Consider the following 11,725-nt stretch of genomic DNA (forward strand, 5'->3'; position numbering starts at 1 on the left):
GTTTTCATTAATTATTGAACTTTATTCCAGCAGCAGGTCAAAGAAGACCATTTTTATCTTCATCTCAAACTTTCAACTCTGTCAAACATCTTTTTCTATTTATTATTTTCTCAATTTTTGTTATTAAATCAAATGTTAATAAAGTTTCACTTTTGATCTCTCCATTATTTGTCTCTTTTATCTGTGTATATTGTTGTTTTTTTGTTTGTTTGTCATCATCTTGTTGTATCATTGTGCTTCTGTGTTGCTCCTTTGTTCTCACTGTGTGGAACAACAGGAAACCTGCTGAAATAGCTGATAAATAATATCAATGAAATATAATGTTTAAATCAAAATCCTGACACCAACAGACAAACATTTAGTCCTCAGCTCAGTTTGTTAGTGACTCTGGCTGAGATGGAGGTGAAATATGTGAACCTGGGCTGTGGTTTACTGCTCTCTTCCTGTCACAAACACTGTTTGACATCTGTTCATCTGGAGGTTTTTGTACAGGCTGCAGGGATCATTTCTCACTGTGGGAACCACTTTTATAACAGGAGCAGTAGTAGGTGGCTGAATGTGAGAGTTTAACTTTCTGGATCTTCACGTCACAGCCCTTCCCTTTATTTACAGCTGAGAAATCATTTTCCTGAGGGTGATTGTAAGGTCTTTCTATTTTACCATTACTCTTGTCAATATAAAGAATCCTTGTGAATGTTTCTTTGTCTTTCTTCTGGTACCAGTATACTTCATCATAGTCACACTGGTTAGTTCCTCCACAGCTGAAGGAGACTTTTTTACCAACTCTCCTGGTCAATGTTAAATCTTTCTGAATCAGGTCTGCTGCCATGGCAACCAGCGCTGTAGAGAAACAGACACACAGATGAAGGTCAGTGTGACAGTGTTTGTTAAAGGTTGAGTTTGTTGGCTCCTGATTGGCTGGAAACACTCACCTGAACACAGACAGCACAGAGCAGCAGCTGGGAGGAAAAGCATTTTGTGCAGTGGTGTTTCCTCTGGTGAACCTGGGGAGAAGTGGCGCTCTGATGCAGCTGAGGCCAAACAAGGACGAGCTGTGAGATCAGACGAGGGCCACGTGGTTTCTAGCAGCTCCTCAAACCTCCCATCAGCCCCTGCGGCGGACAGATAAGGCTGCTGCTGCTGCTGCTGCTGCTGTGTGGTTTTCCTCTGAGTGGGGGAGCAACAGGCTGCACACAGTTACCATGGAGATGGACGTCACTGACACATCACTGTTTGATTGTTCACAGGTGTTAATGTGAGAATTTATCAGCTCTATTCAAATATTTACAATCATTACAGCTGCATTTAAAAGAAGCAGAAACACAAACTCATATTAGTTTAACAGTGAAAGTGATGGAGAGCAGAGACGGACTGATATTATCTCAACTGGTTTTTAAAATGATTTGACTCTTATTTTTTAATCATATGTTTTCCTCCATGTCTCTGTTTCTCTGTGTGCTTCACTTTCACTTTCTTCATCTTGATTTTAATCTGGCAGCAGATCAAAAATCTGGGACACAACAAAACACAAAAACATTCATGGAACCACAAACACGTTCAGGTTGGTGGTGAATTTAGCAACACAGATTGTTCACTGTTGTTTGTAGAACAGATGTGATGAAAATAAAAAAAAAACTACAAATCCACAAAGCCCCTCCTGAACTGTGATTTTAACCTTTAAATGTTCCCCTTATATTTATTTAATCCACTTTAATAAATGAATTGAATTTCCTGCATCATCTGATGGTATCATGCATTCATTGACGCTCTCTTTTAACACTGAGTTTAGACACATTTCCTCAAATTTCATCCTGACAGATTTGCTATTTTTGGAAACTTTTGTTGTTATTCTTAATAATAATAATAATAATAATAATAATAATAATAATAATAATAATAATAATAATAATAATAATAACTTTCAGCTTCATATGCTTTGATACAAAGAAAACTGTATTTAAAAATATGTTTTTCAGATTCATTATTATCTCTTCTATGTTTTTATTTCAGAGTTGTTTTAAGTCTAATATTCTAATGTTAATTTTTGTATAATATTCAATAATAATTCTAATATTACAAACTCTGCAATAAGAGAAAATTCAGCTTACTTGTAAATAACTGAATATTTATTCATGATTATTAAATAAAAGGTTGGTACCAAATACAACCTGCACCAGTCTACATGTTCAGCTGTTTTCAGGAGCAAAACCAAAAGTAACTCTCTCCCTTTTTATTATATAATATTTATAATATATTTTACACATTAAATTATATATTATTTATGTTTTTCTGACATTTTATTAGACTTTAAAGCTGTAGTTTATATCTCATTCTCCACTTTATATTATATTACGTCTATCTGCTCTGTGCTGAGCTGTCAGTAATAAAACCTTTACACTGCTGCCCTCATGTGGCTGCAACAACACATTGCTTCTACTACTACTAGTCTCTTCAAACTTTTGTTTTCATGGCCCCAAATGTGTATAAAGAGTAAATATATCATATATATGTGTATGTACAGAGAGACAGACAGAGACTCCTTCCATGTTAGTTAGATATATTCAATTCTTATTCTAATATTACAAAATCTACAGTAAGACAAAATGCAGTTTATTTACAAGTAACTAATCAGATTATTGAGATTATCACACTTGAAAATGACAATTGCATCACATGTTGTAGAACATATTGAAAACAATATAAATATACAATTTATAACAATTAAAATCACTGAAGGATAAAAAGCAAAGTCCAAATACTGTTTAAAAACACACAGGTTACTATAGACTTGAAGTTTTCACCACTTGGGGGCAGAAGAACTCCACAACAAGCTAACAAACTCCTCTGAAATCTGAGCCCAAAAGTTGCTGAAGCCTTTCTTGAGTACATTTATTATTTACTTTTAAATTAATGTTGCCAACATCAGCAAAGTCTTCTAGTATCTTCTATTCACTGTAGAAATCCTAAGTGTAATATTTAATGATGCCACAAATGTAAAAATGAAAAGAAGAATAAGAGTAAAGGCAATAATTATTTTGCTTCTAGCAGTGCAGGGCTCATGAGTTCCTGGGTTTATTTGGTTAAAAAGTTATTTTACTGTAAGAATAACTTATTTGCATGACCATGATCTTCTGACAACTGAAGGTAGTTTAGTTGACAAATCAGACGTTCAGATCAGAAAACACTCATATGTGTTATATTTGGAGGATACTGACAAACAGCCCCTTCTGTCATTTATGTATGAGCACTCGGCAATGACAAGTGTAAACTGTAAAGCAGTGATGGAAGAAGTATTGAACTGGTTTACTTAAGTAAATGTACCAATAATACAGTATAAAATACTACTTTACAAGTAATGGTTTTACTTTCAAAATTACAGAAGTATTATTTGCTAAATGTACTTAAAGTATCAAAAGTAAAAGTACCCTTTATGTAAATTGGCCCCACACACTGTTACATTGATCATATACATATATACAGAGCCTGTGAAAAGCATTCACCACTCTAAATGTTTCATGTTGTATTGTTTTAAAACATGGAGTCAAAGGGGATTTAATGTGGCTTTTTGAACACTGAAAAAACCCTTATATGTAAAATGAAAATAAATCCCTATGAAGTGATCTAAATGTATTTCAAATATAAAATACATCATCAGCTTTACTAGTAAAATCTAAATCTGAAAAGTAACTAGTACTTATAGCTGTGAAGTAAATGTAGTGGAGTAGAAAGTAAAATATCTGCCTCTGAAATGTAGTGGAGTGGACGTATAAAGACGCATAAAATGGAAATACTCATGTAAAATACCTCACAATTGTACTTTATTACATTCCTCCCCTGCTGTAAAGTGTACCTTTGCTAAAAACTCCAAAAAAGAAAAAGTGACAAGACCTCCAGATGTGTGGCCTTTGTTGGTGGCTGGGCTCAGTTTGACTGTGTGGGTGGAGGGCTCAGTGGAAAAAAGGTTTACAGACAACAAGAGAAAAGACCCACATGACAAATGAGAGGGAGGGAAGTTCATGAGTGTACAGCAGCAGGTATGAATCTGTTCTCGGCGGTTATTAGGACTCATATAAAACTGTTGACAGCGAATCAACACTTCCTTTCCTGCAGCAGACGGGCCGTGTGGGTTTCTGCTCAGCAGCCTCCACACTGTTCGCTGTGGTTTTTCATTTGATTAACACAATGACGGTTACAACCATCGACTCTGGTTAAAGAATGGTTCCAGGAACTTCAGTATGAATTCAGCGCTCGCTGTCTCAGTTTTAATCTGTGTTATTAATGTGTGAGAGAAGCAGCTGAAATCCTAAACTCAGAGCTGAGAAACTGACATCATTAAATAAAGACGTTCAAACTCCTGCAGTCTGCTCAGGTCCCACAGTCTGTACTGAGTTCACAAATACATTACTCAATAAGTTTAAACAAATAGATCAACATAAAATGGTTGTAATTGATATTGAGTTGTTGAACATCCTAATAATAATAATAATAAAAAATACATAACTCATAGAAAAGAAAGTAGAGTCATTATAAAGAATGAAGTCAATTTTGATACAAAGAACCCTACTTAAATCATATTTTTATATTTTTATTGAATACAAAACACAAACAAGCATGTAATTGATAATTGGTTGATTTATTGATTGGGACATGTTGCAGTTTTAAACATTAAAGAAGCACTGGACCAGAGTTAGCTCGAGGCTAATTTACAGCACAGCTACACACAGCACATCACATACACCCACAATGTCAATAAGAAGATTAATAATGTAAACTTGTCAAATTAAACACAAGACTACCTGCACTAATGAGAAGACCATAGATGGAGTTTAGACTCAATGTTCACACAGCTGATTGGTCTTTAGTAGAATTTTTAATTTTTTAATATATGATATATATTTACAAAACAACATAAACATCAGATGTATTTATGAATAGAGCAAAGAAATGTTTCTTTTTCAGCAAAAATACAAGAGCACATATACACATACACATATGTTGATGTGAACCAAGTTAATTTTCTCTCATATTCCACCTTGATTATCATAAAAAATAAAAATTAAATATCTGTAAACTTTTCTTTGTTTCTTCCTGTACATTTGTTTTTAGCACTATGTGAAAGTTTACTGAGATCTACTCACAACAAGAGTCAAATTACTTGTAGGTATCAATAAACTTGGTCAATATAGTGGATTCTGTGTCTGATTATTTAGATTATTTGAAGCCAAACTGAGATCAATAAAAACATGGATGATAATACAAGACAGAAACTGTGATGTTTCAGTTTATTGAGAATGTTTCTCTGAATGACTTTGACAAACCTGCCACCCTCTGTATAATGTATTAAAAAGAAAATACACAAGAAAGAAAAAATACTGTAAGCACTTAAATATCTACCAGGTAGCTAATGATTCAACTTCATTTTACACTATTATACAAGTCATGATTAAAAGTGGAATTAAAATAGAACATCAAGATATTAATATTCTACAGAATTTATACTTAGTAACTGTAAATATACTGTATTTATGTGTATGTGTGTGTATTTATAGTTTTAAGACAACTGTGTCTTAACCGTAAATTTAAAACCAACCACAACACGTCATAAGTGACATTTGTGAACACTGATCAAAGTGATAAATGAGATGAATTGATGAGATGTGATGGTGAGAAAAGGTGAGCAGAAAACAGTCAGTCAGCATGTGTGCAGTTGGTGGACGGTCCCTTGTTTCTGAGGATCATCAGCAGAGAGAGTCCACAGCAGTACACCAGACTCTTCACTATCAGCACTGTGTACAGCACACAGAGCAGCTTCACCTGGTACTGAGACGGGACAAGAGCTGCTGGTGGATCTGCTGGTGGATCTGCTGATGGAGCTGGTGTTGGAGATGCTGGTGGAGCTGGTGTTGGTGGAGGAAGAGTAGAAACATCTGAAACAGAATAAAGTTAAAAACAAATTAGTCAGTGCTCTGCTCCTCTGCTCTCTCTGACAGCGTCTCCAGATGAAGCTGAATCACTGCTGAACACAGTCACCAAGCCTTCATTACCTTGTTCTGTTTGGTCCCTCACTGTTCCCCCCTCGTGCTTGACGTAGCAGCGGTATTTATCTGTGCTGTTCTCTTGCTGATGGAGCAGCAGGATGGAGGCGGTGTGTCCCGGCTCTCTGAGCTCCAGCTGCTGTCTCTCAGCAGGGGGCAGATCCTCCAGCGTGCCGTTCTTCTTCTGTCTTTTCCAGGAGAACTGGACCACAGGAGGAGACATGGCTGAGGCCAGACACAGCAGGGAGCTCTTCCCCTCCAGGTGGGCTGCTGGGTACAAGCTCACCACGGGCTTCACTACCTGCTCATCTGAAGTTTGATAGCAGCAACAAGCAGCACAGACACACATTCACACAGTCAACAGCAGCTTACAGCACTGCACTGCATTCAGTCTGATCCTGGAAACTACATGATCACTAAACTACTCATCAATACACCACAAACATCATCTACACTGATACATATTTTCATATATGTCATATATCTTCATCTAGATAAAAGTTCAAGAAAAAGATGAAAAGATGACAACACAAAATTCTTTTCGCTAATATTTAAATTGTTACATATAATTCATGAAAAACAATATAATATAAAATATAATAAAATCACATTTGTAGAATGCAGAATATTAACCTTCATCATAAAATAGGAATAAATTGTGTCTCCTATATTTTATGATATATATCACTAAACTTTATGCCATGCTTCATCATACATGAGATTGAAAAACTATACATATGCACAGCAATACATAAGTACAGTATGTAATGTATCAATCAGTTTTCTTTAAAGTGCAGTATATATATATATATATATATATATATATATATATATATATATATATATCAACTGGTATCAGCACATGTATGTCTATGGATAAATAACCAGAAATAACACAACAAAGATGACAAAGATAATCCAGTAATACATAGTTTGTCCACCAGACAGCACTAACAAGTTTTCAGCTGTAAAATATCCTGCTTATTTCACACTTTGGTCACAATTCTTTTATAATAATAATTAAAAAAACAAATATTTAAATTTTGTTTAATATAATACATTTTTAACATTAGTCAGGCTGCATTTTATATCATATTAAATATATCTTATAAAAAACAACATATTTACCTCCATATATACCATAACACCATAGACCATAATATATCTATGATAAAATACAATATATAAGTCCTAATTTGCTGACATTAAATCTGTGTTCATACTTTGTACTTTCTGTCCATGTTGATGAAATTAGTGATTGTAGTTTCCACTGAAATGTAGTAAATGAAATGACGGACTGAGACTGAAAGCTTAATGAAATCAACTCTGAATCTGTATGAGACTGAAGAATCCTGCTCATCAATGAAATTTACTTAAATTATCTCAAGATTGTGTATAAAAAGTCAACAGATGATCAGAGCAGGAAAATCTTCCACAATCATTCATCTAGAATTTAATTTCTTTCAGGAACGAGAGAAGAAGTTTCATTGAACAGCAGCTGATGAGAATACAGAATGAAATTAGAATATCAGTGCTGAGTTTCTCTGAGTATTTGGAAGAGTTTAAAGATTTTACTTTCCAAGAAACATATGAAGACAAACTCCTTTCTGATGCTTATTTAATGATAGAATGGTTGCACAATGAATTCTCTAATTATTATAGAAAATTAATGTGTAAATCCTCAAGCAGCAGAAAATAAACTTAAAACTTGTGCAATAAAACAACTGAAGGAAAATGAAAGTTTAGTCTTACCTACATACAGTTTAGTTCCAGAGCCAAAGATCCCGTAGTTCTTGTTTGCTCCCACAGTGAATGAGACTGTGACAAAAACCTGTCTGCTGTTGAATGTGTCAGCTGAGGTGAACGAATCCAAATTATGAACCAGTATCATATTTCATCTCCATGATGTGTTTCTCTAATGTTCATATCAACATGACTGTCTCTTCTTTTATTTGATTTTAGCCACATTAGCAGTGTGACTATATGGATGCTAATGTCAGTCGGTTGGTCGGTCCACCACTTAAGTGCAGATCCATTGGATCTGATTGTGGATCAAAGGACGGATGGATTGTTCATGAAATGTTGTGCAGACGTTCACGGTCCCCAGAGGATTCAATTATTTATTTGACTTGATTGATTCTAACTTTGAATCTAGCGCCACCAGCAGGTTGACATGTTTGGTCCAGACTGAAATATCTTTTCATCTATTGGATGGATTGTCATGTAATTTAGTAGAAATATTCATGTTCCCCTCAGGATGAATTATAATAACTTTGATCCTCTGACTTTTCCTCTAGTGCCACCATCAGGTCAACATTTAAACTCAACTAAGAACTCATTTAAAATCAAACTGACATTTGTAATGATGTAAATTACTTAAAGCTGCTATAATCAATATTTTTATAATAACCATGATGTGTCAATGTGTAATGTGTTGGTCGTGGCTCGTAGTGATGAACCTATAGAGAATTATCAGTGACTCTGCAGCTCCTCTCGGCTTTACGGAGCTTTATAGTGAGTTTCAGCTCATTGTTTATCTGTCCGGCTGCAACTTTACTGTTTTGTTAAATAAAAAAATTACAGTTCAAAAGTTGTAAAGTTCACATTTGAGGAGATTTGTTGAGTATTATGAACTAAACCAAGTTAGGATGACATTAGTACCTGTGCTGCCATGCAGGTACATTTTCATAGGAGCCGTAGTTTTTGTTTGCTTGTCAATCAATTGTTGTTTAACATTTTGAATCACATAAAGGATTAAATTTCTAATAGTAAATGCTGTAGTGGAGCCATTTGTCTTAGAATATGGACAGTAAACATCAGAACCTGTGGTAAAGGTTTAGTTAGGTTTAGGTAAAGATCATGGTTTGGGTTAAAATGACTTCCTCCTTAAGATGAGGGGAGCTGCGTCGTCATGGTTACAATAATAAACACGTGGTTAAAGTTAGGAAATGATGGCGGTCATGTTAAAAGAAACAAACAGTGTCTGCTGTCGTTTCTCTTGTGAAGACAGTCTCAGCTGCTCACAGAGCAAAATCCATTTACATTTACCACATTTCTGTTGAGGGGAAATTGTCATAAATCCAAGAATTGTGTTGAATCTTTTACTAAAGTGAAATTATCTGTTCAAATCTGCTCAAAGATGTGACGTAAAGAATGCTGCCTGAAGGCTTTTATTGTGAAAGAGACACAGGAAGTGTTTTCATTAACAGCAGATTATTATTGTGAAGGAGGATTGAACTTTATTCCAGCAGCAGGTCAAAGAAGACCATTTTTATCTTCATCTCAAACTTTCAACTCTGTCAAACATCTTTTTCTATTTATTATTTTCTCAATTTTTGTTATTAAATCAAATGTTAATAAAGTTTCACTTTTGGTCTCTCCATTATTTGTCTCTTTTATCTGTGTTATATTGTTGTTTGTTTGTTTGTCTTCATCTTGTTGTATCATTGTGCTTCTGTGTTGCTCCTTTGTTCTCACTGTGTGGAACAACAGGAAACCTGCTGAAATAGCTGATAAATAATATCAATGAAATATAATGTTTAAATCAAAATCCTGACACCAACAGACAAACATTTAGTCCTCAGCTCAGTTTGTTAGCTGAGATGGAGGTGAAATATGTGAACCTGGGCTGTGGTTTACTGCTCTCTTCCTGTCACAAACACTGTTTGACATCTGTTCATCTGGAGGTTTTTGTACAGGCTGCAGGGATCATTTCTCACTGTGGGTATCTCTCTTCACACAGTGGCAGTAGTAGGTGGCTGAATGTGAGAGTTGAACTGTCTGGATCTGCAACTCACTGCTGTTCTGTTTATATACAGCTGAGAAATCATCTTTCTGAGGATGATTGTAGTGACTTTTGGTTATGTCACCTTTACTCTTGTCAATATGAAGAATCGCTGTGAATGTTTCTTTGTCTTTCTTCTGTAACCAGTATAAATAATTAGTGCTACACTGGTCAGTTCCACAGCTGAAGGAAACTTTTTCACCAGCTCTCCTGGTCAATGTTAAATCATCCTGAATCAGCTCTGCTGCCATGGCAACCAGCGCTGTAGAAAAACAGACACACAGATGAAGGTCAGTGTGACAGTGTTTGTTAAAGGTTGAGTTTGTTGGCTCCTGATTGTCTGGAAACACTCACCTGAACACAGACAGCACAGAGCAGCAGCTGGGAGGAAAAGCATTTTGTGCAGTGGTGTTTCCTCTGGTGAACCTGGGGAGAAGTGGCGCTCTGATGCAGCTGAGGCCAAACAAGGACGAGCTGTGAGATCAGACGAGGGCCACGTGGTTTCTAACAGCTCCTCAAACCTCCCATCAGCCCCTGCGGCGGACAGATAAGGCTGTTGCTGCTGCTGCTGCTGTGTGGTTTTCCTCTGAGTGGAGGAGCAACAGGCTGCACACAGTTACCATGGAGATGGACGTCACTGACACATCACTGTTTGATTGTTCACAGGTGTTAATGTGAGAATTTATCAGCTCTATTCAAATATTTACAATCATTACAGCTGCATTTAAAAGAAGCAGAAACACAAACTCATATTAGTTTAACAGTGAAAGTGATGGAGAGCAGAGACGGACTGATATTATCTCAACTGGTTTTTAAAATGATTTGACTCTTATTTTTTAATCATATGTTTTCCTCCACATCTCTGTTTCTCTGTGTGCTTCACTTTCACTTTCTTCATCTTGATTTTAATCTGGCAGCAGATCAAAAATCTGGGACACAACAAAACACAAAAACATTCATGGAACCACAAACACGTTCAGGTTGGTGGTGAATTTAGCAACACAGATTGTTCTCTGTTGTTTGTAGAACAGATGTGATGAAAATAAAAAAAACTACAAATCCACAAAGCTCCTCCTGAACTGTGATTTTAACCTTTAAATGTTCCCCTTATATTTATTTAATCCACTTTAATAAATGAATTGAATTTCCTGCATCATCTGATGGTATCATGCATTCATTGATGCTCTCTTTTAACACTGAGTTTAGACACATTTCATCAAATTTCATCCTGACAGATTTGATATTTTTGGAAGCTTTTATTATTATTCTTAATAATAATAATAATAATAATAATAATAATAATAATAATAATAATAATAATAATAATAATAATAATAATAATAATAATAAATAACTTTATTTAAAAATGTGTTTTTCAGATTCATTATTATCTCTTCTATGTTTTTATTTCAGAGTTATTTTAAGTCTAATATTCTAATGTTAATTTTTGTATAATATTCAATAATAATTCTAATATTACAATAAGAGAAAATTCAGCTTATTTGTAAATAACTGAATATTTATTCATGATTATTAAATAAAAGGTTGGTACCAAATACAACCTGCACCAGTCTACATGTTCAGCTGTTTTCAGGAGCAAAACCAAAAGTAACTCTCTCCCTTTTTATTATATAATATTTATAATATATTTTACACATTATATTATATATTATTTATATTGTTCCAACATTTTATTAGACTTTAAAGCTGTAGTTTACATCTCATTCTCCACTTTATATTATATTACCTCTATCTGCTCTGTGCTGAGCTGTCAGTAATAAAACCTTTACACTGCTGCCCTCATGTGGCTGCAACAACACATTGCTTCTACTACTACTAGTCTCTTCAAACTTTTGTTTTCATGGCCCCAAATATGTATAAAGAGTAAATATATCATATATATGTG

The 11,725-nt window shown here is 34.8% G+C and overlaps 1 protein-coding gene across 1 annotated transcript; it reads right to left on the reverse strand.

Annotated features, from left to right (window-relative positions):
• Nucleotides 1–5,589: 5,589 nt before the first annotated feature.
• LOC121908930 lies at nt 5,590–10,378 on the reverse strand. The gene is made up of 5 exons (XM_042429264.1): nt 10,174–10,378; nt 9,755–10,081; nt 7,788–7,835; nt 6,045–6,344; nt 5,590–5,927 (listed from the first exon to the last, which is right to left on the reverse strand). Exons 1-5 carry the CDS (start codon nt 10,214–10,216, stop codon nt 5,689–5,691), a joined length of 957 nt encoding a protein of 318 aa, XP_042285198.1. The 5' UTR covers nt 10,217–10,378; the 3' UTR covers nt 5,590–5,688.
• Between the last annotated feature and the right edge of the window lie 1,347 nt (nt 10,379–11,725).

Source organism: Thunnus maccoyii, chromosome 12 (genome assembly GCF_910596095.1).
Source record: "Thunnus maccoyii chromosome 12, fThuMac1.1, whole genome shotgun sequence".
In the NCBI taxonomy this organism is placed as follows: domain Eukaryota; kingdom Metazoa; phylum Chordata; class Actinopteri; order Scombriformes; family Scombridae; genus Thunnus; species Thunnus maccoyii.

Bases quoted from the DNA above. Each gene is read 5' to 3' on its own strand.
- LOC121908930 (XM_042429264.1), bottom strand. From the start codon at position 10,216: ATGCTTTTCCTCCCAGCTGCTGCTCTGTGCTGTCTGTGTTCAG. The intron at 10,082-10,173 runs GTGAGTGTTTCC...GTTTTTCTACAG, and splicing joins TCTGTGCTGTCTGTGTTCAG to CGCTGGTTGCCATGGCAGCA. The intron at 7,836-9,754 runs GTGAGAAATGAT...TCACTGTGGGAG, and splicing joins TGTGAAGAGAGATACCCACA to CAAACAAGAACTACGGGATC.